This window comes from Zeus faber (genome assembly GCF_960531495.2).
Source record: "Zeus faber genome assembly, chromosome: 20".
NCBI classification, from domain to species: Eukaryota; Metazoa; Chordata; class Actinopteri; order Zeiformes; family Zeidae; genus Zeus; species Zeus faber.
In genome coordinates, this window is record NC_137207.1 from 6754772 (window position 1) to 6781396 (window position 26625).

The following is a 26625-nucleotide window of genomic DNA, read 5'->3' on the forward strand; positions in this document are numbered from 1 at the left end:
GTTGTCGGTCAGGATGAACCACCTCCTCTTCCACGTCTTGACCCTCCCACCTGCCAAGAGACCAAACAAACAAACCTTTATTGAGCGCTAGGTCACCGTCCGAAGGGAACCGCGGGGACCTAAAAGCTCCGTTACACACCGCCCCCGGTGGCAAGGTGGTGGTGCTGCGGGATGGTCTATGCGTGTGTCACATCTGGTTCTGATCGGGAGCTCCGTCCATTAGGGGCGATTGGATGTGGTTGGAAACCCCCCCCCCCCCCCCCCACCGCCCAGAGGGAGGAGGTCCAAGGTGGAGGAGGAGGTGGAGGAGGAGGAATGTGAGTAGCAATACGTGCATGGCAGCCTCAAAGACAAAAGGAGAAATTCATATTTTCTTCCACTGAATATAATTCATTACTGATCGTGGAAACCACAGATGACCCTTGAAGTGAATCATCAGTATTAAGAAGGAAATACAAAGAACCCCCCTCCAACCCATCCCTCCCTCCCTCATTCAAAGTAGATTACAAACTGTCATAGTTGTCCAGATTATTGGGATTATGCTCTAATTAAAACTGTCCGTGATGTAATGAATCATTACGCATAATTCCTCGGCAGTTGACGAAGTTCCGTCTGTCCCGCCGCCGACGTAACACGTGCACCAGTTTAGAAACTCGCTGACTCTCCAGAAATTTCCCTAGCTTTAACTTTAGTGACATAATCGATACGAAGTAGTCATTTGGGACCAGATGTCGTCCGTTAATAATTTGTTAATACTCCAACCTGCGCTGCTTATTTTTCCAACACATATCCAAGTTTGTAGTGCGGTGCCTGAGAAGGCTGCTTTTCTCTCCAAATAAAAACACTTTCCAAACATTTTGAGTATAAGATCGGAGTATCGGTAAAAAGAAAGAAAAATAAATTAATAATAATAATAACAATAAATAATGATAATAAATTATGATATTAAATGATGATCGTTATAAATAATAATAATTATTATTAATAATAAGTATACAGATAAATAATAATAATAATAATAATAATAATAAATATCGCTGCAGGCAGCAATACACGGGGTCCGAGGTTTCCGAAGTTCCCCGAATCTGCGCTCTCTGATTATATGAGGGGACATTTGGAGCAGACTTTCTTTAATCGCTCTTTTTTTGTTGGGATGGGGGCTGCGCCGGGTTCGGCTTAGGAGGAGGGCGAGTTTGAGTCCAAATTGCCTCATCCCCTCTGCGCACTGCCCGGCCATAGAGCACCCCAGCTGGGGAGAGAGTGGAGGAAGCGCCAGCGCTCCTGCTGCATGACTGGCTGTTCCCGTCACATGTTTTTTTCTCTGCTCCGTACAATTGGCTGTTGGTGTCACATGGTCGTTTCTCTGCTGTACGATTGGCTGTTCGTGTCACGCCTTTGAAGGTAGAGGAAAACGGATTCTGTATTCAAAATAGACGTCGTCAATTTGTTTCCTTAAAACACAGCATCGGCTCAAGTTGTCTGTCTAGGTGTCGCGAGTTCGGGGGGAGACGAAGCTTGAGCTTACATAGCTTCGGATGATGATGTCACAAAGCGGGCCGATCCTGAAACTAATCAAATCGCCTCAACGTTCTTCTACTTCCGGTAAAATAATTTTTTTCCACTAGTTTCTGCTCCAAATGTAGATCAATATTGATCAAACTCGAACGACAAGATGTCTGAAGCGAGGCCTCAACCATGTCTCCGCGTACCGCTCTTGTCGTGTTTCAGATACTTTTAGCCAGAAAAACACAGAGGGTAAAAATAAAAAAAGTCGGTGCAATAACAATAGGGGCTGGACCCCGACTAGTAAACATATGTGTATAGAAATGCAAAACAACTGCAAATAAAAACGTGTATGAGCCGACAAAATGGACGTCAAGTCAGTCAGCGTGGGCTGTTTCAGGAGGAGAAAATGTGTTTTTTGGCTACGATTATCAGTCTAGTGCATGTTTACATACACACATACACCCCCACCCCCCTCGGCCACGTGGAGATGATAAGCCATCGAGCCTTTCATCTCATCCCAAAACCCGAGTATTAGGGCTTTATGCACATTTTGAACTCTGGAAATGATCTCTCCCATCACGGATTTTCTTCTGTTCATTTCAGTCATTTCGGGGCCAAATATATATACTCAGAGGGTGTTTTTTTTAATCGAGATTTGAATAATACAACATGCTTGTATAAGGAAGGGGGGGGTGACGGATCCAGGCACAGTGCAGGCGCGATCCTAGAAAGTGGGAGGTGGTGGTGGTGGTGGTGGTGGGTGGGGGGGGGGGTGACTCATTTACTGTAACTGCAGCTTAAACAAACGAGAGGAAAAAAAACAAAAAAAAAACACCCCCTCCCACCTCGCCTGATGAGGGCTAAAATTAGCACAGAATTCACTAGTGGGATAAACTGGAACTAAAATGATCTGGCAAGCGAAGCCGGTGGCATAGAGGTTGGCAGGGGTGAGAGAGAGAGAGAGACAGAGAGAGAGACAGGGATGTGGAGGGTCTCTCTGTTAGTACACTACCAGTCCGGTGCGTAAGCTGCATCCACACTCACAGCGCAGCCCCAAGCAACCGTGTGGCTAAAGCGCCGGCGCAAATCCCAGGGGGTTTCCCCACCTCAGCAAAGGCGCCTGGAGGCCGAGGGTAGGTCTCACACGGTACCAAGCTCAAGTGTTTGTGACCCCCATGGGGAAGAGGGTTCGCGGCTGAGTCACGGGGGTGATGCGAGAGTGACGAATAATACCTTTTGTGAGAACAGTTGACTGTTAGAAACTGTTGGAAATAAATGAATCTGTTAAGCCAGCTTCACACCGAATTCAAAAACGCTTCCGACGGTCGGATCCTCCACCCTAGCGGCTGGATGAACTGCGCCTCGGTTTTGCGTCACAAAATATGTCAGGGAAAATGGGAGAGAGGTTTGCTCAGCTGGAAATGTATCATGTTCCATGAATGAGAGTTTAAACCCCTTTACTGTCTATAGTATTTGCAAAGTGTGAAAAAACATTCACTTATATCAAAAGATATTTATTGATAGTGAATATGGTGACATTCTAATAACGTGATTCTAACGTCGTTATTTTAAATACGTGACTTATTTACTTCATTTTAAGTCCAGTTCCAACAATAAAAAAAACAACTCAACTTGACCAACTGAACATCCGGTAATACCGCCAGCTCCGAAACGTGTTGCATGAGTTGGAAAATTAAACAAATCTCCGGCGTCCCAGAGCTTTTGGCGCGCGGAATCAGACTCTCGTTTGTTGTCGTGGATTGCCGGATTCGGTGTCAAGCCGGCTGTTATTATGGAGTTGGCAAATTTGAACAGACGTGACTTGGAGAAAATCGATTTTGGACAGCTTTTCTAAATGAGGTCTGTCTGCCTTATCCTTCAGCGGGCGGTGGATTACCAACAAATTAAGTGAGGGCGTTTCCTCGCTAGTAAACCACAAAACTCAGCGCGACGCAGGGCACCAGATGAGACCAGCCCTGCCCTGTCACCGCGCCTCTGTCAGAGCCTAAGAGGGAATGCAGAGAGATCACAGACCCCCCCCCCCCCAGATAACCCATTGCCACGCAGCTCAGCTACAGCCAGGTATTTGGGTTCGCGGCTAGCAAGCCAGAGAGCGTGGTTGGCTGATGGAGAGGGGGGAAAAAAAAAAAAGCATCCAACACCAGCATCCAACGATGAGCAAGAACAGAGCAGAGCAGAGCAGAGCGGAGAGGGAGAGAGGTAAGTACCTACCTCCTAACGCAGAGAGAGTTAAGGAGCGACAGCCAATCAGAGAACAGAACAAAAGGGGTGAAAGGGTGAAAAGTCAGACTGGGTGCCACGGGGGAGGTTGGACACCAACGAGCACACAAATCACCATGACGACAGAGAGAGGAGGTAGAAGAAGCAGGTAAATGCTCCGTCTCACAACGTTCTTTTCTTTTTGTTTCTCTTTTAGAGAACGAGATCACACGTTAACATGACCAGTAAGCAGCGCACATCAGGGGAAAGAAAAACAAACAAAGCAAGAAAGCCAGCGAGGCTTTCTTGCTTTCTACGCAAAAATGCTTCATAAAGAAATATATATAGTGTATAATAAAACAAATAATAAAGTAGTAAACTGTGTTCCGGGCCACGACAACCCGGACAAAACAAATCAAAGCCTTTCTCACGGGAGAGATGGCGGCGTATACCCAACATACCGAGCTTCAAAAGCCAGCCTTCTCTGTCGGGGTTGAAGAACGTGTGCGTCAGATCGTTCCCATCATCCTCTGGGATTTTGAAAGGCTCGTTCTTGATGCTGTCGTATAGGTTCTGCAGAGACGGAATAAAAAGAATATACAGATCAAAATTTGGTTGAGAAATTGGCTTCCTGGTGCAGCGGGCGTGTCCGATGATGGCTGTAGGAGATCAAGGACTTACATACATACAGGTATAAAAAAGAAATAGGCACGCACACACACACACACACACACACACACACACACACACACACACACACACACACACACACACACACACACACACACACACACACACACACACACACACACACACACACACACACACACACACACACACACCTGAGCAGCTCCTCCGGCAGGTCCCCCCCCTCGTTGATGCCTCTGTTCATGGAGATGAAGCGCTCCACGGGGGGCTTGTCTCTGACGTTGGGGTTGTGCAGGCTGGTGTTCAGCATGATGATGGCGAACGACAGCACGTAGCAGGTGTCTGTGGGGGGGGGGCGGGGGGGCGGAGACATATTATGAATGATTATGGGGTGGGAGAGCGGGGGGTGTATCCAATGCGAAAAGGGTAAAATATGTTTTCCCCTCTCTTTTTTTAAACCTGCAGCCCCCCCCCCCCATAAACGAGGTCCAATAAGATACATGAACATGCACTTTACTCAACTGGAATGTAATTACTTCCATTAAGGTCACGGAGTAAGGAAGAGACGAGAGCGAGAGAGCGAGTGGGGGCGAGAGAAAGACACTGGTCGGGAGGTTTTTTTTCCAGGCTGTGGATGAATCATTAATTTCCTCGTGTCTGTCTCCCCTCTCCCTGACACACTTTGCTCCCGTCTGTCTGTCCTGCACGGCCTATTTTCTATCCCAAATCGTGTTACCGGTGTGACGCGCGCGCGCACACACACACACCACCTCCACCCCCACCCCCACCCCGCCCCCATGTTTGTTGTCAGTTATTTACACACTGCACGCTTTGCTTTTTTGTCCCTGGAACTGGGTTAATCCTCATTATGAGGCTGAGTTACCGCTCTTCTGAAAGCAGAATCATGACGTACATATTACATTCATCACTCAATGCACTTTATTCTAGAAGTATGGGTTTTTCCCGGTATGGCTCACAAATATATCCATTTAATCTATTCCATTATCTTACTATGGAAAACACAAACATTGTGGTTGTCACAAACCAGTGGAATGTTCGTTCTAGGGGAGTAGTTTTAATATTTCTGTCTGATTTCCATGAATGGAAAAACAAGTATTTTCAAGGCCAAAGCAAAAGTGCAGCTCACTTGACTGGTTTTGCTTTCATGTTTATTCACAACAACGGAGTTCTGTGATGTATATCTGGTGTTAACACAATGGACCATACAAATTCATGATTTTGTTCGGTCATAGGCAACCTGGCATAGACCAGGTTGCGTATGGTTATTCAAAATGACCCTATCAGGGGAAAGGAACAAGCCTCATTGGAGTTTCATAAGTTGGGGCTGGAGGTGGATTCAGCATGAGTCAAACTCCGTCCACGTGAGAAGTTCGGCGGTTCGGCTGACGACCTCTGACCTGTGGACTGGAAGACCCCGGGGTTGCACTGGCAGTAGCGCGAGGCGAAGGCCTCCATCATGCGGTCGATCTTCTGGGCCTCGCCGGGCAGACGGAAGCTCCACAGAAACTGACTGCAGCAGAAGAGAGAACAGACGGACTTTGAAGACACTCAAGGTCTTTTTTTCTCCATTTAAGACCAAAACACTCAACTTCGTTTCCCCCCTACTGACCGGAGGGCTTGGACGAGGTTGAGGTCGGCAAACTCGTGCAGCTCCACAAACGCCTGGAGCACCTTGATGTTGAAGTCATCCCTAAGGACGAGAGAAAAGAAGAGTCATCTCAACAGGATGGAGACCGGCAGTAAGCAGTGTTTTCCAACAGAACTAGCTCCGCAAGTTACACCTCATTTAAGCAGCTGTTGCAGGGATTTTTGTATTTAGGGACAACAACAACAAAAAGCCTCACACCTAAAGAAGCCAGTTTCAACTCCCCAAACCCTTTCATCATATTCAGGACAAACCAAGTGTTCAACGGTACCGTAATGCACAGTGGGACTGCGATACGTGCAGGCTTACTGGGAAATAGCAACGGTATTATATTGTCCGGGGAATAGTTGGCTACTCGGTGAAGATACAAGATGGCTGGGAACGCGGCGTGAAGCTCGAGATGAAAGGTGGAAGGAAAAATTTTTTTCCTCCGCGGATGCCAATTCCGACCTGCATTCCTTTCTCCCCCGGCATTCCTGTCATATTCCTACTCTTGGGGCTCTCAGCGCTGTGAAGTCTGGATGCAATTTAAACAGCTGGCCAATGCGAGGCACCACACACACACACACACACACACACACACACACACACACACACACACTTCATGCACCTAAGGCAGCTTGGCTCTCAAAAACCTGGCGGGTCAAACAGTGCGTTTGACTGATGAGAAGCAGCCAAAGCCAACTCCACACAGGCTTTTTTTTTTTTTTTGTCAGATGTTTGTTTGACTACTGAAGCGGGGCTGGATCGGGAAGAGTCAACATGGCTCCTCTGATCCGTGTTTATTTTACATCCAATCACATGTTTCTGATCCCGAACACTCTCTGCATTGTGTGCGCAATCTTGCGTTCTGCAGCTGCGTACCCAAGGAAACGCGACTCAAGTGGATATTTTTCATTTAACCCCAAAAGCTTTCCTGAGGTTTTTGAGAGGAAAGGAAAAGGGAAGTGAGTTGGAGGAAACCCTCAAATCTGTGTTTTTTTTAATGAGGAAAAAGAAGAAAGAGGCAGTGTGTTTGATTTTTGGACGGTTTCGTTGTTTGGTTTGGATTTTTCCCTTGTTTGTGTATCCCAGACCGCCGATCGCCGTTTGGTGTTCATCGTGTATTGCGAAGTTTGGGAACCCACCAAATGAAAGATTTTCCGGAAAGAAGTTTTTCCATAGGCTGGAAATCGAAGTAAATAATGTTAAGCTTGTTTCACATCGAATCCGTAATCGCAGTCGGATCCTCCCCCTAGAGGCCGTCGGATTAACTGAGTTTCACATCACAAAGTATGTTAGCGGAAACGGGAGAGCTCGTATTTGAGAGTTGAGTGTTTAAAACTCCCTTGATATAGTGTTTGCAAAGTGCGGACGTCATTATTTTATAAACATGACTTACTTAGTATTCATCCCAGCTCCAATAAAAAACTTGACCGAGGTCACTTCCGACAGTAGTGCCGGACTGAAATTTGTCGTAAGGGTTGAAAAAACGGTTAATGTGTAACAGATGGATGAAGCCTTTCCTTCCTAATTTATTAGAAAAACAAAAACAAAACAACACATGTATCTGAAGAACTGCACGGTACGATGATGCCATTTACAGTGCATTAACAGAGAGATAAGAACGCAAGGGCGGTTGGTTTTGTCAATATAATAATTGAGCTCTCTCTCTGTCTCTGTCTCTCTCTCTCTCTCTCTCCTATGTTTACTGTGCTTTCCACTCAGTTAGCTCCGCTCTTTGATGACGCTTGAATAAGGCAGTGTAAAGCCCGCTTCAATGAGCAGGACCCCCCCCAACACACACACACACACACACACACACACACACACACACACACACACACACACACACACACACACACACACACACACACACACACACACACACACACACACACACACACACACACACACACACACACACACACACACGCTAATCCTCCGTACTCCTTCAGCTGCCGTAACACACGAGGAATTTGTTCCGTTGTTTCATTAATCTTCTTTAGCACAATGGGCAACTTTGACAAAAGCGGAACGAAAGCAGTGTTTCCTTTGCTTTGTTTATTGTTTGCCTGGGTGACCTGGGGAGGATGCAGTCGGGGAAGGACAATCTAGCATTAATCAGATATCAGACGCTCCAGCTCCATCTGAAGAGTTTCACCGCCTAAATTAAACTCAAGATCACTTTGCTGACTGTGCGTTTGGTGTAATCTGGCCCTCAGATGTTGTCCCCCGGCCCAGACGTCTACGTCGCTACCAGCCCGTTCCAGAAGGAGCTACATCTTCTCTATTTGTGATCTTTTTTTAGCAGTCAGGTGTCTTCTACGCAGGCAGACTATGACATGACGCTTTCGTTGCCATGGAGTTATGTTCGCCATTGGCTGCAGACAAAGTCGAGGGCTAGATCGTTTATTTATTTTTTTATTGGGGGTTTTTTGTCATATCAATCTGCCTCCAGTGCAGCTTCTGTGGCGTCTGCCTCTCACCTCTCCCCCAGGTAGTCCCCGATAGCGGTCTTATTGAGGCCCTCTCCCTTGTAGAGGAACTGGGAAATGTCTTCCGGAGTGTGCTGCAGGAGGTCATTCTCCAGGAGGAACTGGATCCCCTGGAGAGGAGGAAGAGGAGGAAGTGGAGGAAGAGTGGGTGGGTGGGGTGCAGAAGTCAAGGGCTGATAATTCGCAGGAGACGGGACCCCGGTGGCTTGGAATCCATCGTCCAGCTGTCGAGGAAAGCATATACCTTACCTTTTTGGGATCCATGTTGAATTTCTTCCTACCCATGGCGATCTGTTTGTTCCTCTGTGAGGTTTTGCTGGAGCACAAGAAAAAACAAATAGCGCGTTCAGCTTTAACAACAACATCAACAGCTGCTGCTCTTATCATCATGCGTTCACATCCATTAGAGTAGCCTCCAGTACACTGTGCCCACTGCTTCCTGACGCCCATTCACCACGCATTTCATCCAAAACACGACACGAGCGGGTTAATGCACGTGGGAGGAAGCAACGGCGCCCTTTTTCTACAAACACAACACACGTCCACTCGGATTGATCAAGACTTTACCGTAATTACCGATACGTCATACCATAGTTGCTGTACGCTGTTTACACTTGGCATATACACTTTCCTGCCTCGATTTTTTAGATGATGACATGACCGAACATGAAAGGAGCTGGTGGTCTTACCTCTCGCCTACACACGTAAGCTGCTCTATCTCCGTCATGACCTCCGCTATCTCAAACTTCAACCTCTGAGAAAGTAGGAAAAGGAAGGGTTAGTTAGGTCTTCCCTCCCCAGCACTGCAAGTATTCAAGGTTGCTGACTGAAGAACAAAGCCACTCCACAACGGCTACTTTGTGCTGCGCTCACAAGCACGTCAGGCTCAACTCCAGCAGTAACGCGGGCACACACACACGCACACGCACACGCACACACACACACATACACACACACACACACACCTCGATGTCGTCCAGCAGCTCTCTCTTTCGGCGTCGGATGTTTGACAGTTCATCTCTCTCCTCCAGGGAAAGGTCGTCGGGCACTGAAACACATGACGGGGGAAATGCATCACACTGTCACGATCATCTGCACGCCCAGTTTGCTGAAAACCACCGGGGTGGACATCTTTCGGGTCCACAAAGTGCACGTTCTAGAATGAAATGAATTCAAATTCTATTTAAAATGCAGAGTCAATATTTTCTCCTGCCTGAAAACAAAAATCAAACAGAAGTGTGAATTTGTTCATAAAGAGATGTATGTTCACTGTTTACTGTACATTATTGTATTTTCTTGGGTTCATTGCTATTATTCTGCTTTACTGCTTAAATTCCCCGGGTTTAAACTGTGTAAACAATGCAGGCTTATTTTCCATTATCCTGCCATATTTTATTTTATTGTGTACAGTTAACTGAGAGGTTTATTGTGTAATTTTTATTTAGTTTGTTATGGTGCCTTTTGCTTTTGGTGTGAGCTGCTGAAACACTGCAACAAACACTGTCCCTCCGGGAATGAATAAAGTATCTATCTCTCTCTCTCCAACACACTCTGGTATTCCCGGCCCACAATATGAAATTCCAAGTGTCCCATTAGGAAACTGCCCTTTTCAATCTGCTTCTCGATCCGCTGCTAAAATCGGTGCCGAAAACACACCCTTCCCCTTACATCCACGGTGGCCCAGACTGGTCCCGTACAGAAGCGAATGTGGAAGAGGGAAGAGAGAGAAACGCAACCTGCTGCCACCGCTGCGCCTGTACCACATTCTGGAGCCGTGGCAGGGCACATCAAAGAGCCGACGGGTTTTCCTTTAATTAACCGTAGAACGAGAGGAGGCGAGGGGGTCTTAATTATTCCACTTGAAAGTGTAACTCCCCACCACCACCCGCAAACCCCCACACCTCTCTTCCCTCCCGGTCCCCATTCAGCTCGGGGGAATAGTCGATTAACAAAACCGATCCAGATTTCCAAAGATCCAAAGTTTCCTTTCGTTAACGAGAGAGGTTGATGAATACACGCAGCCGCCCCCGACCCCAGTTCCTCCCACCTCCTTTCCTTGGTTTTGGAGCATTCTCGCGGTCTGCAGCATGTGATGCTGCGTCTGGGATATATTATCTATGCCAGCCTTTTTCAACCACTGCGCCATGGCAAGCGAGTGTGCCGTGAGAGTTTTGCTACGTGTTCTGTGAAAATATATCAAATTCCACTCATAATGAATAAATAATGTCAATTAGCTCTTGTGTTTCAAAACCTAAAAATTGCAGGACGTACTAATTCATCAGCTCTCGCCAGAATCGATTGTGAGGATTGTTATGTGGTTAACAGGATGTGCCGTGGGATTATTTCATTGTAAAACAGTTGGGAAACACTGAGCTATACTTTACTATATTTACTACCTCAAATTAGTATCTGGATGTTTTTAGTTGTTCAGTTTAGTTGTGTTCAGTCTAGAATATATTGCGTATATATATAGTGCGTAATCACCGGGTACGTTGCATTGACATTTCACTGCATATACAGTATGTATGGAAGTATGTTTAATAAATCTTTTAAAGTTCCAAAACCATAGTATGCTCAAATACTACCAGGATGACATACAGTACTACACGCGGTGAAATATCTTAGTATGCAAACACTGCACACTACGTGGCAAGCATATCCCACAATGCATTGTGAGATTGTGATTTTTACTCACATACCTCATATGTATGCTCGACGATGGCACCAACATGTAGTATGCAGAACATAGTGCACTATTCTGACCACATCATCATTTGCCATGGGGCTGTTTTGTTTTGTGTGAAGTGTTTTGTCTCTTATTGTGTTTTGTACATTGCTTATTTATTTTGTGTACTTTATCTAATTAATTAACTACTTTTATCTCTCTCTCTCCCCCAAATATTTTTGTTTATTGGTTCCTTCATAATCAAGCTTCTGCTGATGTGACTAACTGAAAATAAAGAAACCTTAAAAATCAAAGTCTCTCTCTCCCCATACTGAAACCCTTGACTCATTAAAAGACAGCCAAGAGGCACAAATCCATGTCAAATTTCTAATAAAGGGGAAACAGAAACGACACATCTTACATCACGGTGGTAGATTGTTTTTGCGTCTTTTACTCCCACAATTTGCTTAAGGAGAGATGCACATACACTACGACGAAAAATAAATCATTTGTCACGTCCCTTCCAGGCGGAAAAGCTGTACAGCGCCAATTAAAATGAAATAAGGTCAGCGGGGCTCAAGAGAGTGCATTCCGCCCCGGTTTTGATTGCAAAGCAACTCAATTTATTTTCCCAGTCGGGAAGCACAGTGTTGTTCTGGACGCAATTCTATCAAGAAAGAGAAAAAAAGACCATTCCCAACCCAGTTACATAACTCCTCTGTACAGTACGGCTGCAATGCGCTGCCGGTCAGGTAGACGGTGGGGGAGGATTTCCCTTACGTGGTGAGTACCGTATTCCTAACACACAACGGGGGAGGGGGACGTGGACACACAATGATTGAGAGATTGGGAGCCGGGCATGAGAATAAAGACGTTAATTAAGCTCTCGCTAACCTCAGGGGTCTTTCTGGCTTCAAACAGCTTTCTAAAGAAGCTTCTCTTGAAACACTGAAAGACTTTGGATGTTGGGGTCAACTTGAATATTCAACTTTAATCAAACGTTAACTTGAAACATACTGGAGCAGAGATGGAATGCAAGCTTAATGTTCCTCATTTGCCGCGAGATGAGCCAAGAAATGGAGCGGTCCGGGTTCCTTAATTTAATATTTCGATTTCTCTGGATCTTGGTCATTTTATTTAGAAGGCAAAAGACGTACAAACGCATTCACTCCAGAAGCGCCTGAGGTTAAATCGTAGCAAACGGACACATCTGCACGACTGGAATAACGTGTGTGTGATTACAATCTTGATTCATTAGGAATCTAATAAAAAAAAAGAGAAGTGACAGGCACTCCCTCTTAAAAGCCCTCCTGCCAGCCATTAAAATGGTAAAGCCTCAACGTTATCCGCCATAATGCAGGCCTCTTTACTTGATCCGTACACATGGCTGGGGAAATACGCCGCTGAGTGATGGAGAGGAGTGCAAAATTAGTATTAATGTTTCAGAGAGGCGGAGGGTCTTCCCACAGGGGTGGTCTGCTGATTCGATTATTAGCACCCGTGCGCCCTGTGGCCCAATGTGACTCACTCAGGAAATTAGTTAAGTGTCTTCAATTCAACGTACACACACACACACACACACACACACACACACACACACACACACACACACACACACACACACACACACACACACACACACACACACACACACACACACACACACACACACACACACACACACACGGCTCAAAACAAACAACCGCTGACAATGATCTCCATTCAAATCAATGATCTTTGGCATGAGTAAGCACTGCTTTACAGTCGAGGGTAGCGCTGAAACTTGGGTGGAGCAGCAGCACCAGATCTGGTTAGATGTGGTTTTCAGAGAGGCGCCGACATCAATTTTCTCACAGGCTCCGAATTGGACTTTATAGACTAAAATGCACTGTGGTTAACAAAGGTTAGACCGTCTTATTGTCATACATAACAAACTATGACACATTTCATAATATTCATTTCCAGCTCTTCATAAAGCGTGGTGTGCCTGCTATATGCTCAGACCATTGTAGCTGGGTGAGTTTTAATGGAGTGCCTGTGGATTTAAACACCATCATGTGGATCATGGAGCAGCGGGCTCCCATAATCCCCCCCCCCCCCCCCCCCCCCCAAAATGTACTTTTAGGAGTAATTCCCTGCCCACTCCTCACACCCCAAAATAACAAATGCTCAGCCCACCCAGGGTTTCGGACTGTGAACATTTAGCTGCATTTTGCGACCATTTCTGGAGACGGTGCTACTCAGTTTTATAACTAGGAGCACCAGTGTGACTTGCAAATATGCCGACCGTTTTTTGTTTTTTTTAAATCATCATCGTATATCAGTATAAGAGAGTCATGCAGAAAGTGTCCCCATTCAGCACGGTGCTTGGTTCATTCCATACATAAGGAGACGGAAAAATAAAATAAACTACATCTAAAATAAAAACAACCTGTTTTAGCACGCCGATGGCACGCACCCTATCGCTGGCGTGTGCAGCGTCGGTATCGTCGGAGAGGGTGCGCAAATCTCCGCGTCCCCCCACAGGATGGAGACATAGGCGGCCGCCTATCTCCCCTATAGGAAGAGTCGGCCCTGCCGGCACCTGCTCAGCTGGCGGATAAAAAAAATAAATAAAAAAGTGCACGGAGCAGCGCACGAACAAAGCTTCGTGCGCTGTGCAAATGTTAATTTGAAGATTCTAACATCATTTTTTTTTTTTTTTTACATTTGAATATCGAACCATCCTTTGACAGCATGAGAGAGAGTGAGAGAGAGAGAGAGAGAGAGCGAGAGAGCGAGAGCACTAAGGCTCCTGTCATGGTTGTTAATGACAGTATTGTACTGACCAAATACCTAAACTAATCTATGCATTAACCCATAACTATTAACCCTAACCCTCATCACTACAGCTACAATGTAGTTAGATCACATTGGGTTAACTGACCACACAGCCTCACATTCCAGCCAACCTTTTTACGGGAAAACAGAGGACAGTGGGTAAAATCCGGTGTTCAGGCTTTTCGCCGGCACTCTCCTGACAAAAGCAACAGTTCAGCTTAGTTGGCCTCGGACAAGCAGTGAACTGTTTAGAACAGAAGTGCTCAGAGGGAAAATGGGGGCATTGGCTCAGGAGGTTCAAGGAGTAGAGAGGGTCGTCTAGTAATTGGAAGATTGCCGGTTCGATCCCCGGCTCCTCCTGGTAGCAGGCTCATGTGTCCTTGAGCAAGACACTTAACCCCCCTAACTGCTGACAATAAATTGAATCTAATCTGAAAACCCAATGCTGATTTCACCCAGACAAGGGCCCAGGTCTTAAGTAAGTGGTGGAGCTTGACATATATTTTTTTAAAGAGAGCTCTCAGACAGCAAAACAGTCCACTTCCAACCTGTTGACCCACATTTTTCGAACTGTAGACATACATAACGCCATGTGGATACAAGATCACATGAGATTCCCACGCACGCACACACACACGACCAGCTGGCACTAATCTGGCACGACTCCTCAGCCACCACACACACACACACACACACACACACACATACATACACATACACATACACACACACAGCTCTTTAAGACAAATACGACTATGGGTCGAATTCAACGTAAGTGTGGTGTGTACAGCAAGCAGACAGATGTTGCCGCCTTCCAGCCACTCTGTGCCTTTAACCTACTTTGGCATCGTGCTGACAGACAACATCCCTGTGGCAACGGGAATGGTAACTATCACAGCAGATGCCATCCTGTGCTATCTGGAGTCTGGCAAAGCACCTAGGCACTGAGCCAAGATGCCAGAATGTTAAGAGAAATTAGCCCGCCAGGCATCCTAAGGGCACGGACAGAGGGTAAAGTAAAGTCGTGAATCGTGCTACAACATGTGTTAGTGCAAACGTTGCATTAACTGAATTACAAAATCAATAAATGGTACTCACTCCCCCGCTAAAATTAAATCTATTTGGCAGAGTCCTCATACCTTGTTTCCTTTCGTCATCCTTTACTTAAGACTATAAAACATGAGAGGTGACTGTTCTGCAAGTATTTATACCTATACTGGTAGGGTAGTTGCATGTCTTTAAAAAGGAGTTATGGACTTTAATGATTGACTTCCCTCTCAGTTTCAAAGTGATATTAAGGGAATATCTGTGCTTGTCCGTGGCTTCCCTGCACGAAAAGGCCACCGTGCATCAGCCCATTACCACCCTGCATCAGCCCATTACCACCCTGCATCAGCCCATTACAGTCTGCAGTGTCTTTGCGTGAGAAGAGAGATTTTTTGGGGGGGCTATGTTAGTCTTTAACTACATCTAGGGATCAAGAGGCATCTAGGACTCGGGTGGAGGGCTCAAATACCCATACACTGATTACGTTGGTTAATCTCCCGTTTTTCGGGAGAGACCCCTTGCTGAGTATGCACAGTAAAAGTGCGTTTGATGGCACAGGCGGTGGTCCGCACACTCAGCCCCCCGTTCTATCACACATCTGCTCAGAATTATAACTATGTCAGCATTTGATTGGATGATCACCGCCGCTGCCAGGCTCTGGAGCGGCTCTACCACCTTATGGCAATTGCCAAAATAACCATGATTTGATGATGTGATATGCCCGTGGACGGACGACATGGATGCTGTCTTTTTCTTCTGGCAGCCAAGAGGATCGTGGGCTCATATGGACTGGGCGATGTGCCATTGCTCCGGGCTCCCATCACCAAGCGTGGGGTTAGGGTTCCCCGGGTCTCACAACCTTGGAGGGTAGAGGCTTTTAAAGCACAGAATAGGAAGAGAGGGGAGCTAATCAGGGGTGCAACAGGTCACAAAACTCACGGTTCGGATCGTATCACGGGTTTGAGTCCCGGATTGGATCATTTTTTAGATCCGCAGAAAAAAAACAATAATAATAAAAAAGGGGAGACAAATATAACTTTTCTTTCCATTTATTCTGTAAAACACTGAAAGTAAGATACTTTTGTCCACTGTCTTAAATGGAAACAACATTTAAGATGTCCAGTGTTTAAATAAAATCTTAAAATATATAAAATATTCAATAGTCAATTTATTTAAATTAACTAGTGAATGAAAAAATATGATTATATCCACCCCTAGTAACTGAATTTAGATCCGTTAAACCACTAGCGCTAAGAGTTTCCATGTTCACAATCCTTATATTTCCTATTCCCATAGGGTTGGATATCCAAAGACTCAAAGGCAAGTGTAGAAGGTGTGCCATCACTGATGTCCCACATCTATAGTGTATCTCTATCTTACAAATGTCTGTGCAAAGTTAAAAGCAAGTTAAAAGTACAACATCACTGGCTCCCATTGCCTCTTAAACAAAGGGAACGCTTACACGTACAGATCCACTGAATGAAATCCAGAACCATAAAAAGAAAAACCTACCCCTTAGTCTTCTTCATCTGTTCCTGGCTTGGAGGTCTAGGATGCTCCTGTGATGGTTGGCAGTCTGACTGCAATAACACTGTCTTTGGCTGACCATGCTGATCCCTTCAGAGATGAAAATGTACAGGCCTTCTGAACAAGTGAACAGGAAACCATCTGCAGTGGAAGTCAACGTCTCGTGGGGTGAGTTCCCTAGAAATTGTTGTGTGTGTGGTGGCTCGATGTGTGGTGAGGTCAAGATTCTTCTATAAGGGTCCTTCTTCAATATCGGTGTGTGTCACCGTGTGTGTCTACTGACGCAAGTTCGGAACACGAGTCCATTCACAACGGAACAGAAAATATACACTGGCGCGTTGTGGCAAAAATAATGATGAATCCCATAATGAACGCCAGGGCGTTTTAGTATAGTGAGAATGCTGTGGGGGTGTTGGTGTGTTTCTCTGTCTCTATCAGGACGGGAGCCAAGCAGCTCCAGAGGTCCAACCTGGTCCAAGAAACACAAGTCCTTTAGCCTCCCACGGTTCGGAACCCCATATAATGCCTATGTGGCAAGGCAGGCTATACTTTTAAATTGGCTATCCTTCCACTGATGTTAGGTGTGCATTACTAGACTACAGTGCCTCTCTGCCCACTCAGTCCTCCTCTATTTTCCTACCCACTTTTCCATTCCTCCTCAATTAACCACCCACTCTTTGTATCTCCTCTCGTTGAATCGCTTTCTCTCGCCTGGCTTACCGCAATCTGCGACGGCATTAATGCGTTTGTGCTTTGCCAGGCAGACAAACAGCGACAGTGATCGCCCCCCACCCCCTCCACCGCCACGGTGATGGGAACATGTCAGGGAGCCTCCGCAGTCTGTCTCCTAATCATGTCCATATGTAATCTAAGTCTGTCGCTCCCCAGACACCCTAATACTACAGTCCATTACAAGATCCCCTCTCGGCCTCTCCAGCTGCTGTGCCAAGACTTGATGCACAACCCCACCCAAACGATGTTTGACAAACAGTGGTACAACCTACAGTATTTGTAAGTCCGTTCACACAAAAACTCATCATCTTGATAATGGAAAGGAAGTATGGTCTTTCCAAATCTTCCTAAGCCCCTTAATAAGACCTCACAGTGGGGTGCCCTTGTAAGTCCGCCCGCCTAGTTTCTACAGAGTTATTTAGAACACATTCTCTAGCATCTGTGTCAACAACACAACCAGGATTTGTTATTGAGTCCCAACACACTGAGAATATGATGAAGATACATTTATAATAACAATCCTTTTACTCAACCCTCGTATTGTGTTCGTGGGTCAAATTTGACCCATGTTTGAATTCATTGACAAGCACTGAAAAAAACTAATTATCATCCAGTAAAATGTTTTATCTGCTAAGTAACTTATGATTCATCCATGATCACACACACACACACACACACACACACACACACACACACACACACACACACACACACACACACACACACACACACACACACACACACACTTTATGTACCTTAGACCACATTTAACTTTCTACATTTAATTCTAACTGTACAGATCGTTATTAGATTAAAATAAGCACAATTTATCTATTTTTTTGCTTATTATGAACAGAAGAATTATTGTTACATCTGTTGTTGGAATTGCCCAAAATTGACCGCATATACTTTCCTATGAAAAAAGGAGAAAAGTCAATGTAATTTCCAAAAACAACGGTTTATTTTGGTCAATCACACAATAAGAAGTGTCATCTCTGGCAAGGTGTGTGTGTGTGTGTGTGTGTGTGTGTGTGTGTGTGTGTTTGTGTTGTGCGCCTGTATTTATGTATGTTTGTGTTTATATTAGGGCTGTCATGATTCTCCAAATCCACGATCGGAAATATGAGAATATTTAAACAACCTAAACAGTTAAGAGCTTTATCAAAACTGGACTTTAGAATAATAAACAATAAGTTACACATTACACCACTTTTAAGTTACTCACCAACATAAGCGCAGAAAAATTGATTCTATTTATGCCAGAGGGGAACGCTGGTAGTAAAAGGCAAATTACTACCTGTGTCCTGTCTTCCACATGTACTAAAACACAATCGGCTCGGTCATCAACTCTCACCTTATGTGTCTGCGCATCCGCCATATTAGAGTGGTTGAGATCGGCTGGTGGGCGGGTGCAGTGTGCGTTGAGGGATGCGGCACAACGGACCATTCTATGGAGCAAACCGCAGCTTGCCCAACCTCCGAACCAATTTTCATGAAAGTTGGTTCAGAGCCCCCCCGCGCACACTGCATTTGTTTACCGGCGGATCTTGACAGCCCCAATATGGCGGCCATGTCGGACAATATTACCCACAAAAATACTGGGAGAATCGCAAACCTGCTTGTGATTTAGAAGTTTGAAATCAAACACTCATTTTATATGCATAATGGGCAGTACGTGAATGTTTGGGTGTGTGCCTTGCAAATTTATTTTTGACATTTGTGGCGATTGGTGCTGGTCTTGGTGTCCTTCCTAGGGCACCACTGGCATCTCTTCCTCTTGTTTCCAGTAGGCAAACCTGGATGCATAGGTACGGTTGCATCCTTGGCTTGAAGCTGCATCACCGTTTTGAGTTCCACCCAGGATTAATTTCAGTCCATACTACCAATGCTTTGTAAGCCGAAACATCCAAGACGTTGTAAAAGATGACCGACCAATGGCCACCTTGCTGTCATCCCTTTGCAAGTGTAGGTGGCAGTGACCTTGTCCAAGTTGTCAACTCCTCCTTTGTTTTTGTTGTAATCCAGGATTTTTTCTGGCTTTTTGTCTTCCCTGCTGCTCACAGCCGCAGTCCTGTGGGGTGTGCTCATCAGCATCACAATTTTTGTTCCTCTTGGGACAGTATGACACAACTCGTGGTGGTGGGGTCTTCAGTAAAAGCAAACTTCGAGGAGAGAGCAGCCCTGTCCTTTGTCCCAAGAAGTGCTGGACACAGCTCCGGTTTCTTTTTCTTGACTGTCCCCACCATTGTCAGCTTCTTTTGCAGCAGCTCTTGGCCGAGGTCATGAGAAGTGAAAAAAAATGGAGCACGTGATGTTGTGCCCCTGAAGACCCTCTGTCATTTCCAGAACCACAGGAATGCCCTGATTCCTCTCTGGCACAGCTACGGCAGGTTTACCTGTATATATTTACTGTTCCTTGCATCACAAGCTGCCCAGATTTTGACGCCATATTTTCCAGAATTATTGGGAAATGTTTTGTCTCGGTGGACAGCGACCTCTAAATGGAACCAGCCGTTCACCTACCGTGACCTCGGGCACTGGATTGTAGGTCAGTGGCAAGCGTTCCACCCCATTTGTCCCAAACATCTCTTAACGGTGCAAGTTTGTCATTCTCACGATGAGCCAATCTTGTCTCAGGATTCTCAAATCGAATAACTCTCGAAATAATATGAAAGATTTGACTAAAAGTGGCCTCGTTGTTGGATTTGTATACCCCAGCAAGTATAAGCAGACCCATGAAAGCATGTTAATGGAATGTGTCGATCTCCATATAACTATTTCCAAACAGTTGGCTCCCCTCCATGTTGGTCTTGTTAATAATGATCTTTTCTATTGGCTGTGGTATAAAGGCAGATGGTATGTCTTTGACATGTGAGACTACATAGTCTCACATGTACCATGTGGGTAATTTTGATTATATTTTGTGATTGTTATCTACCCTGCCTTTCATAGGGGATTGAAGACATGGTATTTTGCCATTTTTTGATGTCATTATCTTCCTTTGAGCTTCTGAATCATCAGGGTCCTCTTCCTCAGCAGAGCTCTCTTCATTGTAGTCTGGATCACATTCAAAATTGTCCTCTACTTCAGAGGCTTTCAGACACTTTCACATTTACCCTGCACTCCCTCCTACTCGTCATGAGCAAATATATACACAGCTTCTTGCGTTGTGAATCTTTTGCTCATGTTGACAACTGCAGATGCTGCTTCAGAATGAGATATGGGTCAGGCCTCAAACAGGTCTGACGAGCGATTCCTGTAACCACTCCCCCACAGCCAAAACATTCAACACCTTGTCTGGGAGAAAGAAGTGATTACCATAATATTAACAGCATACAAGTAATAATAATAAGTTACAATAATAATATAATAATGATAATAATAAAAATAATAATAAATAATCCTAAATACTGCTATACAGCTGTGGGGCAGAAAGTGTGTGTGTGTGTGTGTGTGTGTGTGTGTGTGTGTGTGTGTGTGTGTGTGTGTGTGTGTGTGTGTGTGTGTGTGTGTGTGTGTGTTAGAGAATGGGGGGTGTGCGTGGGATCATATTTGCTGCATGCCACTCTACAATTGCATAAAAGCCAATACTGTTTCTTGACATGAAACATTATTTAAATATTATTACACAATACTATTGTACTGATATTATTATGAGATTTTATTACAATTACTTTTGTTTTGTTATTCGTTATTGTATTTGTTATTATTATTATTTTTGTTATTCATGATGATTTGGCAACATTTACAAGATATGTCTCTGTAAACAACCCATAATAACTACCGGCTGGCCTATAACACCATAGATGTAACTTTTTTTTTTAATAGACATTAAAAATAAGAAAAATTATCAAAATGTGTTCTTTGTATTCAGTAGAACATTGTTGAGGACGTAATGAAGCCCAGGAAAAAGTGCTGATCAGAAAAAATTAAATGGTATGTTTCACACATCTAAACTTGAAAACGGGTCAGATTTGACCTGAACACATTAGGAGGGTTCCCTATAGTGGAAAGTAATGCACTGTCGCCAATCCAGGCCAATCCTCAATATTATTGTATTTATTTTTTTTAAGCCCGAAATATTTAGGGAGCCTTATTTTGCAGCTTCACGTTTGATTGTAAATGCTAAATGTACTACATTTATATGGCACTTTCCTAGCCACTATGGCCACCCAAAGCGCCTTTACATGTTAAACGCTCACATTTACCCATTAACATACCGACAGCAGTGTCACTCATGCAAGGAGCACTTAGGGGTTTGGTGTCTTGCCCAAGGACACCGTTGACAGATGACCCCTCTACAGTACCTACGCAGCTACCACCGCCCTTTGGAGCCATTGGGAGTCACTTAAACCTTCGCAAATGGTCAACATGGCTCAACACTAACTTTTATAAGTGGTTGCCAGGCTGGCAACCAGGCATCAGCTCTTGGTTGCCGAAACTGAAAATATGGTTGCCAATTTTAGTCACCTTATATTTTCAGTAATTAAGACAGTAACTAAGTGTTTGGTCTGATCGCAATTAACCGTGTCTGTCTCTCTCTCAAACCCACATGTACAGTATACGCTCACCACACAGACAATAAAAATATAAACAGTCCTATTTGCCCCATTGTTAACAATTAACATAATTGTAAATTATAATTTGCATAATTTCCATTCGTTATTAATGCTGTCTGTCTACAAAGATAAGAACTGGTTATTGTATTGTAACAGCTCTATGTTGACAAATTTGACCTAATTGACTAGAAATAAAGACAAAAACTAAAGACATTTCCTGTATATTCTTTGTATTACTTTAGTTCGTTTTGTAAGTATACAATACCGTTTCAGTTAGTTATTCATGTTTTTCTGGCGAGTTTTAACTAAAAAAATGTTTTAGTTTATTATACAGGGATGTAAACATATGTATGGTCAAAAAAGGTCTGAAATATTCTTATGGTACTAGCCGACGGTTTTCAAAGTTACAATGAACGCATCACTTCCGACAGACATTTCTTTTCAGAGCCTGTGAACGCAGTATCGCTTCCTGCTTGGAGCGCTTTCAACTGGAGACTAGAGCCATGTCCGCATCTTAGTTCTAACGTAATATCAGAGAATGAGTCCACTAGTTAATCGATCACGGATAGCGTCGTTCTCTCAGCAGTTAAAAAATAAAATAATGCTTAAATGGATTGCCGCACCGCTCCCGCCCCCCAAAAAATGTCCTTTTTGATTTTCGTTCAGGTTCATTTGGTTCTTTGTCAGTTGAACCAATCTGCACTTTTGTTTGTGATGTTGATGTGATGTTCACCCCACAGTCAAACAACTTAATTTACTTTGCCATTGTCGAAAACAGGTGCCTGTCTGCACCGGTGCATGCGCAATGTGCACGTGAGTAAACGCACCAACACATGTGCTCCGTTCTGGTTCTGACTGTAACAGCAATATTTAAAGATCACCAATGCAACAAATTTATTTATTTTAGGGTGCGCGTTTGGCTGTTTGCTGTCCCTGTTTACATTAAAAAGTGGTTGCCAAAGGGGGCAACCAGAGGCCAAGAAATGGTTGCCAATTGACTCAATCACTCGATTGCCAAGGGCAACCTGGCAACAGTTACTGTCGAGCTCTGTCTTTGTAGTAGAATTTGATACCCTAATGAAAAGATCCACTGGGAATTGAACTTGTTTCATTCAATAGTAAAATGCACCTCTTATTTTTGTGTAAATGTATTTCATGTTGTTGGCCCATAAGTTTTATGGACTGGGAAGAAATGACTGGCCTGTGTGGCTGCCAGACAGTCACAGGGACTCAGAGATCTACACCTACGTAACCACTACAGTTGCCACCCATAACACGCCACAAAAAGGCCAATGGTATGTCCCTGCTGCCACAACCTCAACAAAGGACCACAACAAAGACGGCGCCCAGATCAGACACAATTTCCCCTTCAAAAATCCCCCATCAGAATGAGCAGACTCCAGGCTAGTAGACCACTAATGTGTTGATTCATGGGCTCTGAATGCCACCATCGGGTCGGGTTCCCTAGCCCTGGGACGCTGAAGCCGATACGAATAACTTTGTGACGGAAGATGCCCATTAGGCTTGAAAAGACCGTTTTTCAAAATTGCTGAGGGTAAGAAAAATTATTGAGAGGAAAAGAATGTTCCAAAGGCAAGTTAGTCATTAATGACAAAGAACTTGTGGAAAACACAACTCCACTAGCACACAATAATCTCACCCATAGAAAACACCCACCTACCTACATCTACCAGTGTTTTCTTAATCCGTACATACACAAACAAACACACGAGCACAGAAGAATCGAAGGAAACTGCTTTTTCCCTTCAGCTTTTCCCACGGTCATAGACAGGGAAACGAAAGGACTTTTGACTGACAGAAGGAGCAAGTCGGGTTATCACCCCTCGGACAGGAAACACGGCCAACCAACCTCCTGTGACCCCACCCCAAAAAAATCTATCCATTTACTAGGTGCTCCTTCCCCTTACAATTTGCAATGGTAGTATTGTCACAACAATCCCCGTCCGCTAACCTGACATCACATTCCCCACCCTCCACCAAATTGCTCATGCTCTGGTCTTTCCACCTTCCACATCCAGTGATACAATGATGCTAAAAATAGACCCGTGAGCAATAAAACCGGCGAGGATTTAAAACCCACCGTTGATTTATGTACCATTGTGGGGGCAGAGCGTGTCTGCTCTGTGGCATGTTAAGTGAGTGCCACAGCGTCAACTCTGATTAGGGAAACGCAGTAAACTTCAGCTAATGAATCCCATGCAACGAGCCTGTGTTTGCCAACACCGCCGCCGCCAGTGTTTTTTGTTTCACCAGACACACATACACGCTTTGTACTCCTGCGTTCATGAGAGTGGTAGCTGTTTATGAGTCTGTGATCTAATCCTATATGGAGTGTCACGGCATTCTTTGGCATTTCTCTGCCCTATTGTATACTATTGAAACAGTTGAAGTAGCATCACTTAAAAAAAAAAATATTGTTGAATAACCATATAGTTCAATGTGATGAACCTCCGCTTGAATCTGTAACATGTGAGTTTGGATTGGGGGTAGAAATAGTGTTAAATAATCAATAATAGGACAAACTCCCTCTGATTATTGTGGTACTTTCATTTTTCTCTGTAGACTGAGTAATAGAGTATTGAAGCAGACAACAGGTAGAAGAGCAGAAAAGAGGAGGAGGAGAAGAAAGGGGAGAGAACATGGGAGGAAGGGCTCTGTTGCATTTTACACATTTACTAATCATTTTAATTCACTCGGCACATAATTCACTCCTGGGCTGTGATCTCATCTTCCTCGGTTTGATCACAGGACCGTATGCATGTGTGCACTCTGGCGCGCTGATTTAACGCCCAGAGATAAGTGTCCCTCCGTCTGGGTGCAGGGGCTCTGCCCCCCACTCCAAAATAACATTCCTGGATAAGATTCTGGCCGAGATGTGGAGCATGGTGGTGCACATTGTTGATGTCTGCAATACACGGTTAATCCCAACTCGACCCTCATTTCTTTGTATTTATACCTTCAACAACGAACATGAGGCACTACAAGCGACCTAACGACTGATATCCTGTAAAAAAAAAAAAAAAGGCATTTTTGGCGGTCTGCTTGGCTTCATGGGCAATCCCACTGCAGCCCCACGTGGGGGGCGAGCAGTCCGACCTGTAGAAAAGGTCAACCGTTGTGAAGTCTAGGATTGGGACATGTTCCTTTATGATTGTTTTCTTTTTGAAATCATTACAGGGTGCCGAGAAGTGGAAGCACATTTTGCATTGCTATGGTTTGTGGGAAGGAAGGAAGGAAGGAAGGAAGGAAGGAAGGAAGGGGTGCTTCTAGTCTAGATAAGCCCCTGTCCTCCAGCACCACCATGCAGCTCCACCAGCAACTGCTAATCTCTTACATTTTAACTGGCAAAACATGATGCAAAAAGTGATGATGACCCCCCCCAGGACAGTTTGGATTGGACTTCTTAAATGGAAGCTCCTATGAGTTGATCAGCCTCCTTCCCCTATGAAGGGGCTCCAGGTATCTTATCGGCTGAGGCCCATTTAAAGGACATGGTAATAAGTGATGTGAGATCAGTGAGAATAGAGCGTAGACAAACTTCAAAAGGGCTGCTCAGTGCAATCAGATGCGGGGGTGGTGATATCAAGCAAAATTGCACCCTAGACAAAATCCAGACCCCATGTTTTTTTGGGGTTTTTTTTAATCTGCAACTGTCACAACTGGCTCATTTTAGCATCCCTCCTCACCTGCAGGGGTGAAGGAAATTGCGTGGTCATATACATATACACACACACACACACACACACACACACACACACACACACACACACACACACAATTTGGACCAATTCTCCTCAGTTGTTTTGATTGTATGAATGATCCTCATCACATGAACTGACACCCGTGGACCCTTGACACATTCTGGTCCATGCCCAGTTTGCTGGCGTTAGCTCACCGGCTGAGGAGGAAAAATAAGCAAACGATGGACAGAGTAAGAAAAAGAAAATCTTACCTTGATTGTCGTCATCCATGACAGCACCGTCAAGGCAACCGGGTGGGGGGAAAAAAAAAAAAAAAAAACCCGAAATGTAACGGAGATGCTGAATCAAATTTTGATGTATTTGTTTATTGGTGAGAAAGCGGAGTCACGGAGCCAAGTGCAGTCGAGGTGTGATGTTGTCAGCACCCGTATTCATGGAATAAAAAGAGGAATAGCTCGGAATTAACGCCAAACCCTAAACGGGAGTCGAAGGGGAAAAAGATAAATGTCATCTATGTGTGTGCGTGTGTGCGTGTGCGTGTGCGTGTGTGTGTGTGTGTGTGTGTGTGTGTGTGTGTGTGTGAATGCGTCCGGCGTGAGACAGCCACCGCTCCCGCTGCCGCTCTGCATCCAAGTGGCAACTAACATAGTAAGGACGCTGCGCCGAGAGCGGGCCTACGTCATCACGCTTACGTCACCCGACCCCGCCCCCTTCGCCCAACACACACACACACACACACACACACGCGCGGACACACAAGAGCACGCAACCAGATCATGGCAATATACAATAATATTAATTATAATCATATTGTAAGTTCCCCTTCTGCGAAATCAATTTGGATGCTTTAAATACTTAGTAGGGGTTCTCAACGACGCCGAGGGGACCTCCGAGAGGTTCCAGGGGGTCCCAGCAAAATGAATTAAAGTTAATATCTCTTGTCTTTCTAACTATATTACAGTCAGGACTAAATCATATCCAACAATAAAAAATATTCTCACATTGGGGTCCCAGAGACAAAATCTGATCAAATAGT

The 26625-nt window shown here is 44.8% G+C and overlaps 1 protein-coding gene across 1 annotated transcript in view; it reads right to left on the reverse strand.

Annotated features, from left to right (window-relative positions):
* The window catches only part of cyth3a (cytohesin 3a), a 30428-nt gene extending 4231 nt beyond the window's left edge, over nt 1–26197 (reverse strand). The window contains exons 1-10 of the mRNA XM_080020726.1: nt 25841–26197; nt 9483–9565; nt 9207–9271; nt 8767–8833; nt 8509–8627; nt 6005–6085; nt 5793–5905; nt 4568–4716; nt 4188–4299; nt 1–50 (exon numbers count right to left, since the gene is read on the reverse strand). Coding sequence (XP_079876852.1) covers nt 1–50; nt 4188–4299; nt 4568–4716; nt 5793–5905; nt 6005–6085; nt 8509–8627; nt 8767–8833; nt 9207–9271; nt 9483–9565; nt 25841–25859 — 858 coding nt within the window. The 5' untranslated portion in view covers nt 25860–26197. The remainder of the gene's footprint in view (nt 51–4187; nt 4300–4567; nt 4717–5792; nt 5906–6004; nt 6086–8508; nt 8628–8766; nt 8834–9206; nt 9272–9482; nt 9566–25840) is intronic.
* Between the last annotated feature and the right edge of the window lie 428 nt (nt 26198–26625).